Here is a 13,650-nt window from a genome sequence, read left to right on the forward strand (position 1 = left end):
GATGGTGTCAATCAGGGCATCAATGACGCAGACTGACTGTTACCCCATGGTGTCATGGAATGGAATCCCATTTCTCTGTCAGTGTCCAGAATTGGTGTGAGGGGAATGCAAGGAACTGTAGGCAGCTGTTCTCCACTTCAGTGTTTTGTATGTTTGTTTGTTTGTTTGTTTGTTTTCCCCCACACCTAAACATTATTCTACATATTTACTTATTTTTGATTTGTCAAATGGAATTGACTCGACTTGACTTGAGACTAGAGGGAGATATCTGTGGCCTCTAAATCTATTGCTCCCTGTCTGCCTGAACAAAGCCCAGCAAAACATGCTTTGGTTTATATGTATATTGGCAACCCAAGAGACCAGTCTGAATACTGTTTTGTTCGGGTTTGTTTTTTGTTTGAGGTTTTTCACTCGCTTGATCACTCCCTGCAGTAAGTGTGTGGCGGCTGTGGGGAGGCGGGTGTTTTGGAAAAACCTTGTTAGCCAGTGGTGAGGCTGTGAAGGTGCTAATTAAATGCACGTACACACGCACACACACACTCTGAAACAATTACATTATTTATTTGTTGCACACACCTGCCATCACCCACACTCTTCTATATTGACTTGGAATAACTGGTTAGAGAACTTTAAACATGTAGAGAATAAATATGCTATTAGACTGAAAGCTGTTCAAAGCAAAGCCAGGCGGCTGCGTACGGTTTGTGGTCACCGGTTACTGTGAGTGGTAACTAGGTGGAGGCACTATAATACATATTTATCCTTGATAAAGCACTAACAGAGCAAAATGTTCCACTTCTGCACAATGTTCCATTTTAAATATGATACACACACCATAACACACAACATACTGACATGCCAAAAGGGGTCAGAGGTTGAACCAGACGCACCACATGCAGATGATGACGAGGGCGTACAGTGAGATGAGCAGCAGGTAAATGCGAAACAGCAGGAAGTCCAGGATGTAGCCCACGTGGCCCCACTGCTCCAGCAGGGCGTTCTCCTTCTGCAGGGAGGTCAGGTGGCAGCGCATGGTGTGCAGGTCCTGAGAAATCATCTGTAGCTCAGGCAGCATGGGCAATGCTGGCACCTCTGGGAGATAGCCCTCTGCCCGCTGGCCCTCACCAAAGTCTGACAGGACTGCAACTGCATGGCAACAACACACAACGCAGCAGGTTAAGAATAGCAAACACTGAGAAAATAAGAGACAAGGTAGGACAAAGATGCAGCACAGTGTGTGCTATTACCATGGCTGTGTGTGCAGGCTTGGCTGGTCCTAGATGTGGGAATGGGGGTCGGGGCAGAGGGCTGCATGACCTGGTTGTCCTCGGGATCTGGGTGGGCTGTTGGGGGGACCATGTCAGGATGGTGGTAGCAGATGAGTCGTGCGATGTGCTTCAGTACCAGCACACGGACCCAGCGCGGCACATTGCGATATCTCATGGCACTGTGGTGGAGCACGTTGGTGATGACGACCGTCTCCAGCAGGCTGATCACCATGAGGGCCAGGCACACCGAGAAATAGATACCTGGAAACACACCGGAACAGACACTGAAACTGGCACGGAGTGACTGAGGGACAGAGAGCTGACAAACGTGTGTGGCTGCATTGTGTGTGTGGTGTTTCTCTCTGTGTCCTGGTATTTCTCTCTGTTCATCTGTGTTTAATATTTCTCTTTTGTCTGTGGATATTGTCTCCCCAGTTCTGGCTGTGTGTGTGTTTGTGGGCAGCATGTTTGAAGGCAGCGTGTCGGACTGGTACCGATGAGCGGAGTTCCATTGGCGGTGCTGGGCAGCAGGTCGTTCATGATGAGCAGAAAGACTGTGTAGCCCAGGATGAGAGTCATCTTGAAGGAGGCACGGTCCACGCTGTGGGGGGGAAGGTAGAAACTCAGGATGTCGATGATCATGAGGAAGGAGCTGGGGATCAGCAGATTCACGACGTAGAGCGCTGGCCGCCGCTTTATCACCACCTGCAGGGGGAGGCGAGGGCACACAAGAGTGAGACCAAGAGAGAGAGAGCGCATTGCATTCATTACATCACATTTCCCCTCAGCGGAAAAGTAGACCCAACGGAAATGACGAACAATATGGCTCAGTCCCTCCTGTCCCAGCTTATCTCCCTCTCCCCACTCCCCCCCTACCTGTCGGAGTCCCTCAATCTTCTTACCCATTTCATACATTTTCCTGTCTCATCCCCCTCCCCTTCTCCCCTCTCTCTCCCTGTCCCTCACCCAGAAGGTGATGATATCCCACTCGTCGATGCCAAACCTCAGGATGTCGGACTGGCCCTGGATGATCACAAGCTCCCACTCCCCGCTGGCCTCCAGGTACTGCTTTGAGTTTGAGGATATCTCGTCAAAGGGCAGGGCAGGGCTGACGCGCACATCACGGACTGAGAGAGAGATGGCCAGGGAGCAAGTTATAATGTACTGTGAAAATGACCAGCAAGACTCGGAAGAGAGAAATAAACCACAATTTTAACCGAGTGTGGGAAGCAGTAGTGAAAGAACTCCAATTCTAGAACAATCATAATAAACCATCCAACATCTGTATTGTAATTGCTGTATCCCTTATGGAACAAACATATTTTTTATATATAGCAGATAATATATGATCCTTTTGTGTTTCATGAATAAAAATGTACTCCTTTTCTATGTGTAAAATACATATCTAAATACAAGCTCCAGGGATATTACACCAGGCTGTGTGAAAGGTTTACAGAGAGAGACGCTCTGTTGAGCAGGAATGGGATCAGATAATTGCACGGGAAACCTGAGGTGAGAGCAAAGGCTAATTACTGGTATGCATGTAGGATCCGAAGGTGAGAGAGCAGTTTTGCACGTCAAAGGGGAAGTTGAAGATCTCCAGGTTACAGGAGCTGATGACCCGTAGCATCCTGTCATAGCGGATGTGGCCGGTGTGATTGACGTAGACGTAGGGACAGCTTTGAGACTTGTCCTCGTCTATACTGAGAGGGAGAGAGAGAGAGAGACCGTTCTCGCTGCGTGACATACGTCTTAGCTGGGCTGGGAGAGGAAGATTGAGGAGATTGAGAGAGAGAGAGGTGGCTCACAACTCATAGACGATGATGTCCGGGGTCCACAGCATATCCACAGGCAAAGAGATTTTGGTGATGCCTCCACACTCCTCTGGGTCCCACCGCAGGAACTCATGCAACCAGTACTGGAAGACACACACACACACACATGAACACACACATACATACAGACATTTACCACACCCTGCATTCTGTATCGCACACACGCGTCACCTATGTACTGCAACACACTACCTGCAGCATACGTTTTCAGACTGCACTTGTAATACCTCTGACCCCCTCAAAAATACAGCACTGTTACTTTAATGTACCCCTATTTTGCATTAATATGCTTGTTTCTTGGGCTGGCCATTATCTGGATACTTATTCCTTTATTTTTTCCACAGTTGTGTACCTGCTTCTGTCTTATCTGTAATTTTGCCTCCTTTGATTCCACTGCACATAATATTGTTGTTATTATTGCACTGTAGCTTTAGTTTATCTGAAGTGGGTCTTATGCTGTATATTATACTGAATTGCACTACAGTGATATGTAGTGTTTTGGTACAGATGTATTTCAATATTTAAAATGTGCTTTTACTAGAATCACACAAGCTATTTTGTAACACAGTCAACAAATAACACAATAACAAATGTTACTGGAATCACCGGCACCACCACACACACCCACACACCTACCTACACACACACACACACACCCACCACTCTCACAAACACCCGCACACGCCTACAGTACAAACACAGTGGCTGTGTAAAAGCTGTGCCCTCTGGTTGCTGGGATTCTTACCAACCGCAGCCAGAGGAAGGTCGAGAGAATCTGGGTCTTCTCATTCTGAAACCAAAACAAGATGTACAGTCACACACTGACAGACAGACAGACAGAAACAATGACATTGAGACAAAGAAGCAACACACAGAGACAGATAGTCACTCCCTCACTCTAGCAAACGCTGATGTTTATATACAGTTAGGTCCATAAATATTTGGACAGTGACACGATTGTCATCATTTTGGCTCTGTATGCCACCACAATGGATTTGAAAGGCAACAATCAAGATGTGCTTGAAAAGTAGACTTTCATCTTTAATTTGAGGGTAGTTACATCCATATTTTTATAGGTGGTCCCCCCAATTTTAGGGGTTCAAAAGTATTTGGACAAACTAACATAATCATGAATTAAATTGTGAGTTTCAGTACTTGGTTGCAAATCCTTTGCAGTCAATGAACTGTATATATATATATTTACACACAATATACACCCATTCTCACTGAAGTGTACACATCAAAGCAGACTGACTCATTCCCTCACCCTCATGCACGCACACCAACAATGCCTCACACACCGATATAGATCTGCAATCTATACCTGCTCTCACCCCAACCCACACTCCAGTGCAGACTGATAGACTGTCATTCTCATTCTCCCAGTGCTGCCACCAAACCCACTCACCACTCCCAGCACGGCATACAGAGTGAAGGAGATGTTGGTCAGGGTGGGGTTACTGAGGTTGTGAGCTGGGCGGAATGGCTTCCTGTTGAACACTGTCTGTAGGGATTCATAGGTTGGCCCACTGGTGCCCTCTGTGCATGACAGTTGACTGACACAGAGGGGGACTTGGGGGAGAGAAGGAAGGTGGAGGAAGGGGTGGATTTGGTGAGAAGGAGAGGGGAGGAGAGGTAGGGCTTAAAGATCAATAAGATAATAAGGTCAAAGGAGAGAAAGGGAGAGAGAGAGGGGCCATAATGGAACAGGATAGGCAGAAAGGCAGAGGAAGTTGAGGAGCAGTAAGGAGACAGGAGGTTATATATTGAGAGTTATTATTGACAATGATAAAGAAAAGAAAAAGACCGAAATAAAGCCTTCCCTTAAAGCCTTCGTTGACCTTTTGAAAAAGTCTGAATTAATTTAGTGACAGCATTATAGTAAGGCAGCACACTTCAAAAAAGACACACTTTATTGTTTCTTACTAGTACAAAGAAAAGCAACCCCCGTTAACCCCCTTTCCCACCCAATTAAAAAATACAAAAATAAAAAGGCGACAGAGTGACAACAGTATTGAAAATACATATTGCTGCTAGTTTGATACATCCAACAGAAATAGACACACATTTTGATTCCTTAGAACGACAACGACAACACACAAAGAGAATTTTTGAATCTTGTTAGTCCTGTACCAACAATTGAGAAAAAAACAAAACAACAACCCTGCTTTGGATAAGTTCTATACATGTAATAATGCAAGGTTGAATAAAATTCCCTGAATGGGGACTTACACTCCTATACCCCCTTCAGTCAGTGTGTGTACAATTGTGTACACCATGTCGATCAGACTAATGCTAACAATGTGTCTGAAGGGGATATAAAACCCTTACCTGTGAGAAGGCAGCAACAGGCTGACAGTAAATGGCCCCAGTGACTCCCCATACCGCTGACTGGGGGTCTGGTCCCTCACAGCTCCGGCCTCCCCAAGTCTCTGCCTAAGAGCCGAGGGTCTCCCTCATTAACAGGACAGACTAGGAATGGGGGACGTGATCTTGACTCACAGGACCCAGTGCAATATAAGCCTGCTGGGAGCATGTGACCAAAGTGTTGCATTTAACACCTACAGTAACCATTTGGTGAACTTGTTTTTATGTCTGATGCTACATACCCCAGGGGAGACGCCCTTATTCTGTTTACTGATTAAAAAAAACGAAAAACAACAATGATAAAAAAAAACACTTCCAACAGAACAATCTGCCATCCAGCTGTTCCTGTTTTTTCCACTAACAAGTGTATTATCTCACATGACTTCCTTGAAATGGTGTTCCTCTAATTGGCTGTAACAGAGAAAGCCAAACTTGTGTATTTATAACTCACTTTGACGCAGAAACAGTTATGGGACCCTTTTCTTGTGTAAGTGGAGCTTAACACTCTATAGTTAAACTCATCAAATTGTCACCAATGTTTGTGTCTTTGGCTGTTTGTACATTTTTAAATCCACACTGCCCACTATCCCTAAACACCACCACTGAAAAAAACTTTCACAGTGTTGTAATATCATAATTAATGTCACAAATGACATACCCTGAGCCTGGTTTCCCAAAGTTGGCAACAGCTGTATTTGTGAGTAAGACAAGCAGTTTTGATAATTTCTTACAGCTTTTTCCTTTTAATTAAAATTATTTATTGGGGGCCTTCTGCAACTATTATGTCTGAAGCTATGAGAATACATCACAGCAAATTTAATACACATAGAAACTGGCCTTATTCAGTAGTACAAATCCCTTCCAAACAGTTAAGCCCCTTTTGTCCAAAGATGAGCAGCAACAGACCACAGTTACACACTGGATTGATGGTAACCTCTAGAAAACTCAAAGGGGAATTATTGCTGATTGATGTATTCACTCCCAGCCCTGGGAGTGGTTTTAATGTCACACACTGTACCATTAAATCACACTAAGGAGGTGTTAAAATTAGGGATTAAGTGGTGAATTAAAGGCTGGATAGGGGAGTGGGTTTGGTGCCTGGAAATGTGTGGAAGCTGCCTCTACGGATTGCTCCAGTTTGCCCAGATAATGGTGATCACAATGATGGAGATGCAGATAAATGTGATGTAAATGCTGAAGAGCAGCCTGTCTATTATGTGGCTGATCTGTGTCCACTCCTCGGCGGTGCGGTTGCTTCTGAAATGCTTGTCCACGTGGCAGCGGATGGCCTTCAGGTCCCTGCTCAGCCGCTGCAGCATCTCCAGGATGGCCTGATCCTGCAGGGGAGCAGGTTTGGCACAGCTGTCGGTCTCCCCATCAAGGCTTATCACTGCTGGCACAGCTGAAACAGAGGCGAGTGCTCAGGACAGTAGTAGAGCTATGCGGGTTACAGCTGTTGCAGCAACATCTGCATTTCACTGTAAATTATTTAAACAATCTTATTATTGGGTTAGCAGTGTGTCCTGATGGTACAGCAGGCTGGGCTACACCTCTTAGGGTGTCCTAGGCTTAGGGGGAGCAGTGTTACCCTGTGTGGATGGGTTAAGGGAGACTGTGACCCGTTTGGTTTTGGTTGGCGTCCCAGGCAGGCAGACCAGGCGGGCGAGGTAGTGCAGGACCAGGACGCGGATCCAGTGGGGAACTTCGGAGTACTGGCTGGAGCTGTACAGGATGTTGGTGATGAGTACTGTCTCCAGCAGACTGGTCACCATCAGTGCCAAGCAGATGGAGAAGAAGACGTCTGTAAAGAATGGAGAGAGGAACCAAGAGAGAGAGAGAGAGAATTGGCTGTAGGACATCTTGACACTCACTAAGACTGATGTTAAACTGCTTTCAGGAGGTCGTCACAGTCTGTATATAACCAGACATGTTTGGACAAAACTTGGAAAGATTACAGTCTATAAGGACTAGGTGAATACGGTACTGTGTTGGAGACGTAGAAGGAACAGAAGACTACGCTGTAAGGATTCTACTCTCTGACTATCAAATCTTAGCTTGGTTCAGAGATGCACCAGATCCTGACTTTCCCCATCTCCCACTCTCCCCTTTTCCATCATTCATACTAACTAATAAGGGGTGTTTTGTTGCCAGTGACGGGCAGCAGGTCGTTCATGATGAGCAGGAAGACAGTGTAGCCCAGGATCAGAGTCATCTTGAAGGTGGAGCGGTCTACACTCTGTGGGGGGAGGAGGAAGCTGAACAGATCCACTGTGATGAGGAAGCAGCTGGGGATCAGGAGGTTGACAATGTACACGGTGGGCCTGCGTCTGAGTACCAGCTGCAGAGAGAGAGGGAGACACTGATAGCTGCAGTAGGGGAAACTCTGACGAAGCAACAAAACAGGAACAGAAAAAAACGATACAGCTCTGTACAGAGACCGATGACAGAGCCAAGATCACAAAATAGCTTTTCTGTGTGTATTTTGGAATATTCTGTGCTACTAGTACTATGAATGAATACCACAGCTGTGATATACTTTTGAGAGACATTTAAAAATAAATAATAGCACCTACTGAGACACAAAATGACCGAAAAGGGGAAATATCAGGCTCATTTGCCTGACTTCCCCAGCCTGACCTCAAAGGGCCGCTGATTTAAAACATTTACAATATTCTCCTCTACAGAGCAAACATTTACCACCTTGCTGTAGGGCTCACGTACATAATAGACAATCTCTTCGTAGTCTTTGTTCTGTATTTGCAGTAAGAAGTGATTGGCTTGGATGTTCACCAGCTCCCACTCTCCTGTAGTTTGAATGACATCCCTGGATTCCTGCAAAATGTCTTTAGCTGACGTCCCCTGACTCACTGTCACATCTGTGGCTGCAGCGGAGATGGGAAATGTGTCAAAGATGAGACATAAGAAATGCATGTACAGTACAGCAGGTGGAGGGAACTTTTACTGCAGCTACTGAGGTCTTTCTGTTGTCATTGTGGGTTTCGAGGGTTCTGGTATCTTTTTATTCAATATTGTTGTTTAGTTTTGTTATTTTAAGACCTTTCCCCTCCAGACACACTTTCATCTCCGCAATGCATGCTATGCATTTGTTTTGCCTTCAAGGTTTATAAAATTACCTGCTCTTTCCTCTTTCAAATATTTAAGATTGTATTATTTTTTACAACAGACTTGACTGGTTGTCTGCAGGGCTGTCGAACTCAGAATATGCAATACATTTTCCTTAGAGTGTACTCCATAGGCCTATCTATGATTAGTGACTAGAGATGACAAGGACTGAGCATGTCTTTGGGCTGTCAGGCCATGCTTCATCTGATCAGAGATGTCTTTGGCGAGCCTTACCAAAATGTAGGTAGGACCCAAAGGTAAAGCTGCAGTTCTGTACATCGAAGGGGAAGTAGTAGATGTTCAGATTGCAGGAGGTGATCGCTCTCACTGGCTTGTCATCATACACATGGCCTGTATGGTCCACATACACATATGGGGCCTCGGGAGATTTGTTCTCATCCATGCTGCAAGGAGAACATACTGGGTTGAGTCACTAAACTAGGAAGCACAGCTTAAGGTAATATTAATAGCATTACCTTAGCATTAATATTCAATGGTATTCAAGGTATATCTCCTGCAGACTATGGAGGGTGATCAGTGCCAAAATTAAGATGAACGTGATTATGAACATGAAGATGATTATGAACATGAAGATGAACATGAAGATGATTATTAACATGATTATGAAGATGAACATGAAGATGATTATGAACATGATTATGAAGACGAACATGAAGAGGATTATGAACGTGAACATGAAGATGATTATGAGCACTGGATAGGACAATAAGCGCACTGGTCCCGCCCACCAGCTCTAATTGACAGAGTTCAATGTTTTGTCACATCGAAAAAAAAAAGAAAGAGACGCTACGAAATGTAGAAGCACATTGAGAAATGTGAATAGCAAAGAGACAAACGGGAAATAAATATATACATGTTGAAACTAATGAATGTATAAATACATATTGAAATAAATAAACAAATAAGTAGACCTAAAAAACATCATCCATACATCATAATTTGGACCCAAAAAATACCACTGATGTAGATGCAGATGCATACTGTCCGCTTTTACAACGTTGCAATAGAAAGTGGTCAGAAGTCAGAGGCAGAGCAATGGCGGACAGACGTGTTTCAATGGAAGTTAAAACTGAATAGTTTCCATATTGTGTTTGGTTTGTTTTTTTTCGGCAAAATTTACAGAGACACATCTACTCGCTCACACGGTATCTATATATAAAGGGAGGTTTTAGATTAAGTCCTAGATTTGACTCTATTGCAATAATTGTAGGATTTATACAATGTATTGTGGAGCTATAGTACACATACATAAAGATATAGGAAGGCGATATTCATAACGTAACGCCTCGGCGGGGACTCGAACCCCGGTCTCCCGCGTCACAATGCACGTTCACCGCAGCGCCTTTAGCGAGGCTGCAGAGCACGACTGTGAGACTGGTATTTTTTCAGAGTATGGAGGACTATCCAAGCTTACATTTTAAATACATATACAGAGAAAATAAATACATGATTATACAAATACAAGGACAATTAGGGCTATCTATTTATGTATTCATCTATTTATTTGTTTATTTAAACATGTATTTATACATTCATTAGTTTCAACATACATACATATATATATATATATATATATATATATATATATATATATACACACACACTCACCTAAAGGATTATTAGGAACACCTGTTCAATTTCTCATTAATGCAATTATCTAACCAACCAATCACATGGCAGTTGCTTCAATGCATTTAGGGGTGTGGTCCTGGTCAAGACAATCTCCTGAACTCCAAACTGAATGTCTGAATGGGAAAGAAAGGTGATTTAAGCAATTTTGAGCGTGGCATGGTTGCCGGTGCTGGTGGGCGGGACCAGTGCGCTTATTGTCCTATCCAGTGCTCATAATCATCTTCATGTTCACGTTCATAATCCTCTTCATGTTCGTCTTCATAATCATGTTAATAATCCTCTTCATGTTCATCTTCATGTTCATAATCATCTTCATAATCATCTTCATCTTAATTTTGGCACTGATCACCCTCCATAGCAGACACTGGACTGTTGTCTGTCACAGTCAGATGTCAGGCAGGTGTGTCTTTCCTGCACCAAAGCATTGTTGCTGAAATAGTTAAATTCTTAGTTGTAAAAATGTACAACACCAGAATTTAAAAAATCTTTAAAAAGGGGCATACAAATGAAAATGTTATACTGTTACATGATACATATCTGATATCATTTTGTATTTCACAGGGGACAGACAAACACAGGGGACATTTTATTTGAGGGTACATGGCTGGATTGACTCTGAAACACAGCCTATTGTACTAAATATCCCCCAGAGTGAAGGGTAACCCTGCACTTACAACTCATTGATCAGGATATCTGGGACCCAGAGTAAAGTCCTAGCCAGGGAGACTCTTTCAGCCCCACACTGGATGGGATCCCAACTCAGATACTCAATGTCCCATTCCTAAAAACACAAAATGCACAGTGCAAGTGGAATAACAAAAATGGACATTTCCCAACATATAAAAACTGGTGTGACAGATCCCTATTGATCATGATAAAGTTAAAACCATGGTTTTTGGATAACTTGAATACATAATTTTGTTCTTGCTACAGACAAATATGATAACCAGTATGTGTAAGTGTATTCTTTTTATTTTGCCCTTTCAAACCTATCAATAAAATAGTGAAAGGGCAACTTTCCACAGAAGCAATATTACAATTAAGGGGGGAGGGGTATGAATAGGTTTAATGGTTCCAAAAAACAACACAAATACAACATAAACTTACCAGGACTTGCCATATGAAAGTCATCAATAGTTGTTCCTTTTCATTCTGTAAAAAGTAAGTCTTTAATTGTAACCTTTTATCATATTTAATAAACTGAAGAAACTAATCTGCCAAACATTTTCTGGACACAAAAATATTATACATTCCTGAGTGCAAAATAGATGTTACCCTTTGACTTTTAATTGTGTATAAGACTTTTCTCATAGTTTGCTTCAAAAACGTACTACAGCCCAAGTACAAGAGTTCAGACACAGGCAGGACTCACCACCCCAATAATCCCGTACACTGTGAAGGAGATGTTGACATTGGTGGGTGTTTTCAGGTTGAGGACGGGTCTGATGGTGCTTTTGTTGAGGACAGTTTCCACGGCCTCTAGGAGAGACTCTGCATCGGGTCGGGAGCAGTTCAGCGTCACACCCGCGGCACAGCACTGCCCTAAAGCACCCACAGAATGTACCCTAGTTTGTAACTTATGGAAACTTTACCACAGTAAATTTGCATTGCAATTTGTTAGGCTTATCTTTGTTTTATGGTGTGATGGAGTGACATCTAGCTAGGGTGTACCCTGTGCGATTATTTTATAAGGGTCACCTTACCATCATACTCAAATATATTCTGAATTTGAAGTGTCTTTAAATATCTGTAACATTTTATTTTAAGCAGAATACGACTTAAATACAAAAATAAAGGAAAAGACAAACTGCCCATAACATTGTATAGAGTTTGAGATTCACTGGACAACATAGCTGGATAGTGGACCAACCAAGACTTTGGGCTATTTCTGAAGGATTTATTTTCCATTGCCATATGATGTATTGCTGCCAACTAAAGAAAATGATTATGCGTAATGAAGCAAATATTTATTTTGCATTTTATGCAGCACTGTAAGAAAGGAAAATTAGATAATTAACTGCAGGCAAGAGAAGACTGAGTATTTACCTTGTATAAGCAGACAGCAGGCGAGGATCATCACCCTTTTGTACAGGGCAGTCAGGCTGAGGCTGGACGGCTGGGGGGAAAGAGAATCCCTCTTTGCTCCAGGACTCCGCGGGACGTGTGAACTTTGGGAGAGCCTGTTTGCCATGGAAACCCCTCTGGAACAGCACATCTGGGAGAAGGGACCCTGCCGCACAGCCAGGGTAACCAAGTTTCTACGCACAGCTCTGTGTTCCGACAGCAGTTTCTGTCCCATATGTTGCTGTTGCTGATGAAGTTAGATTAAAAAAAACGTCTTTCTGTGGAACACAACCAATCAGTCCTGAAGTTAATAAATGCGTAGCTGTGGCATAACCGCACACACATCACATTCAAAGATGCAAAACAATGTCTTCTACATAGGATGTGTATACCTAAATGCAAAACACCCCTCCCTGCATATGTATTATAGGCAGTTTATCTATGGACAGGTAGAGTGAGTTATGTATTGGTTTTCATTAACCCTTTAAATAACATTATATTATGAGATTTTGGATTACAGCTACAGAGAACCTGCGCTGAAACCATCACTTGGGGTATGACTTACACCAGGACAAGTACTCCTTGGCTGTAATATTTGACTGCAGTCAGTTGAGGGTTGTTAGTTTTCCAATACAAAACAGAGCTCTACTTTGACAGGTATTTCAACCAAGCTTTTACATTATTAAGAATTCTAGCAGCGTATCTCCCGATTAACTGGTTTTACTTGCACCGTGCTCAAGCATGTCACCTTTATTTGTTATTTGTATCCAGCTTCCATGAGCAAACAGAGGGCATTGCAGGAAATCACTATATACCTGATATTACCAGATATACCATGTGTGTGTATAGGCTACTTCTAAGTCACTTGTTTGAACATAGCTTTGGTCTAATTATTATTGTGGTATTGTTTAATTTTCCTTTTTAAAGATGACACTTCTGTTCAGAATGTACCTGTAATTCAGCAGCCTATTCTCCTAGGCGGCTCACCACTCTTGAACACTCTCTTATTAAACTATGCTTCCTTATGCTCCTGCTTACTTATGTATTGTTAGCACTTTCATTGTGTTACTGCAACCTCTCCTATGCCTACCCCTACCTTTAGCATATACAGTTAGGTCCATAAATATTTGGACAGTGACACAATTGTCATCAGTTTGGCTCTGTACACCACCACAATGGATGTGAAAGGTAACAATCAAGATGTGCTTTAAGTGTAGACTTTCATCTTTAATTTGAAGGTAGTTCCATCCAAATTGGGTGAACAGTGTAGGAATTACACATTTTTATATGTGGTCCCCCCAATTTTAGGGGCTCAAAAGAAATTGGACAAACTAACATAA

General features: G+C 43.0%; 2 protein-coding genes across 2 annotated transcripts; both read right to left on the reverse strand.

The window, feature by feature from the left end:
• Window positions 1–184: 184 nt before the first annotated feature.
• Window positions 185–5,524, reverse strand: LOC136753189 (5-hydroxytryptamine receptor 3A). Its single transcript, XM_066709084.1, has 9 exons — window positions 5,435–5,524; window positions 4,512–4,675; window positions 3,849–3,893; window positions 3,077–3,186; window positions 2,802–2,971; window positions 2,235–2,395; window positions 1,763–1,973; window positions 1,248–1,529; window positions 185–1,146 (listed from the first exon to the last, which is right to left on the reverse strand). The coding sequence occupies exons 1-9, from the start codon at window positions 5,484–5,486 to the stop codon at window positions 869–871; spliced, it is 1,473 nt and encodes a 490-aa protein (XP_066565181.1). The 5' UTR covers window positions 5,487–5,524; the 3' UTR covers window positions 185–868.
• On the reverse strand, window positions 4,999–12,685 carry LOC136753188 (5-hydroxytryptamine receptor 3C). Its single transcript, XM_066709083.1, has 9 exons — window positions 12,293–12,685; window positions 11,619–11,788; window positions 11,354–11,398; window positions 10,921–11,027; window positions 8,828–8,997; window positions 8,192–8,352; window positions 7,598–7,808; window positions 7,059–7,271; window positions 4,999–6,872 (listed from the first exon to the last, which is right to left on the reverse strand). Exons 1-9 carry the CDS (start codon window positions 12,543–12,545, stop codon window positions 6,592–6,594), a joined length of 1,611 nt encoding a protein of 536 aa, XP_066565180.1. The 5' UTR covers window positions 12,546–12,685; the 3' UTR covers window positions 4,999–6,591.
• Between the last annotated feature and the right edge of the window lie 965 nt (window positions 12,686–13,650).

This window comes from Amia ocellicauda, chromosome 7, assembly GCF_036373705.1.
Source record: "Amia ocellicauda isolate fAmiCal2 chromosome 7, fAmiCal2.hap1, whole genome shotgun sequence".
Taxonomy (NCBI): Eukaryota; Metazoa; Chordata; class Actinopteri; order Amiiformes; family Amiidae; genus Amia; species Amia ocellicauda.

Coding starts and splice junctions, on each gene's coding strand:
- LOC136753189 (XM_066709084.1), bottom strand. CDS start 5,486: ATGGGGAGTCACTGGGGCCATTTACTGTCAGCCTGTTGCTGCCTTCTC. Junction 4,676..5,434: donor CTGTTGCTGCCTTCTCACAG/GTAAGGGTTTTA, acceptor CTCTCCCCCAAG/TCCCCCTCTGTGTCAGTCAA. Junction 2,396..2,801: donor CGGATCCTACATGCATACCA/GTAATTAGCCTT, acceptor TCTCTCTCTCAG/TCCGTGATGTGCGCGTCAGC.
- LOC136753188 (XM_066709083.1), bottom strand. CDS start 12,545: ATGGGACAGAAACTGCTGTCGGAACACAGAGCTGTGCGTAGAAACTTG. Junction 11,028..11,353: donor CTTTCATATGGCAAGTCCTG/GTAAGTTTATGT, acceptor TTGTGTTTTTAG/GAATGGGACATTGAGTATCT. Junction 7,809..8,191: donor ACGAAGAGATTGTCTATTAT/GTACGTGAGCCC, acceptor CTCTCTCTGCAG/CTGGTACTCAGACGCAGGCC.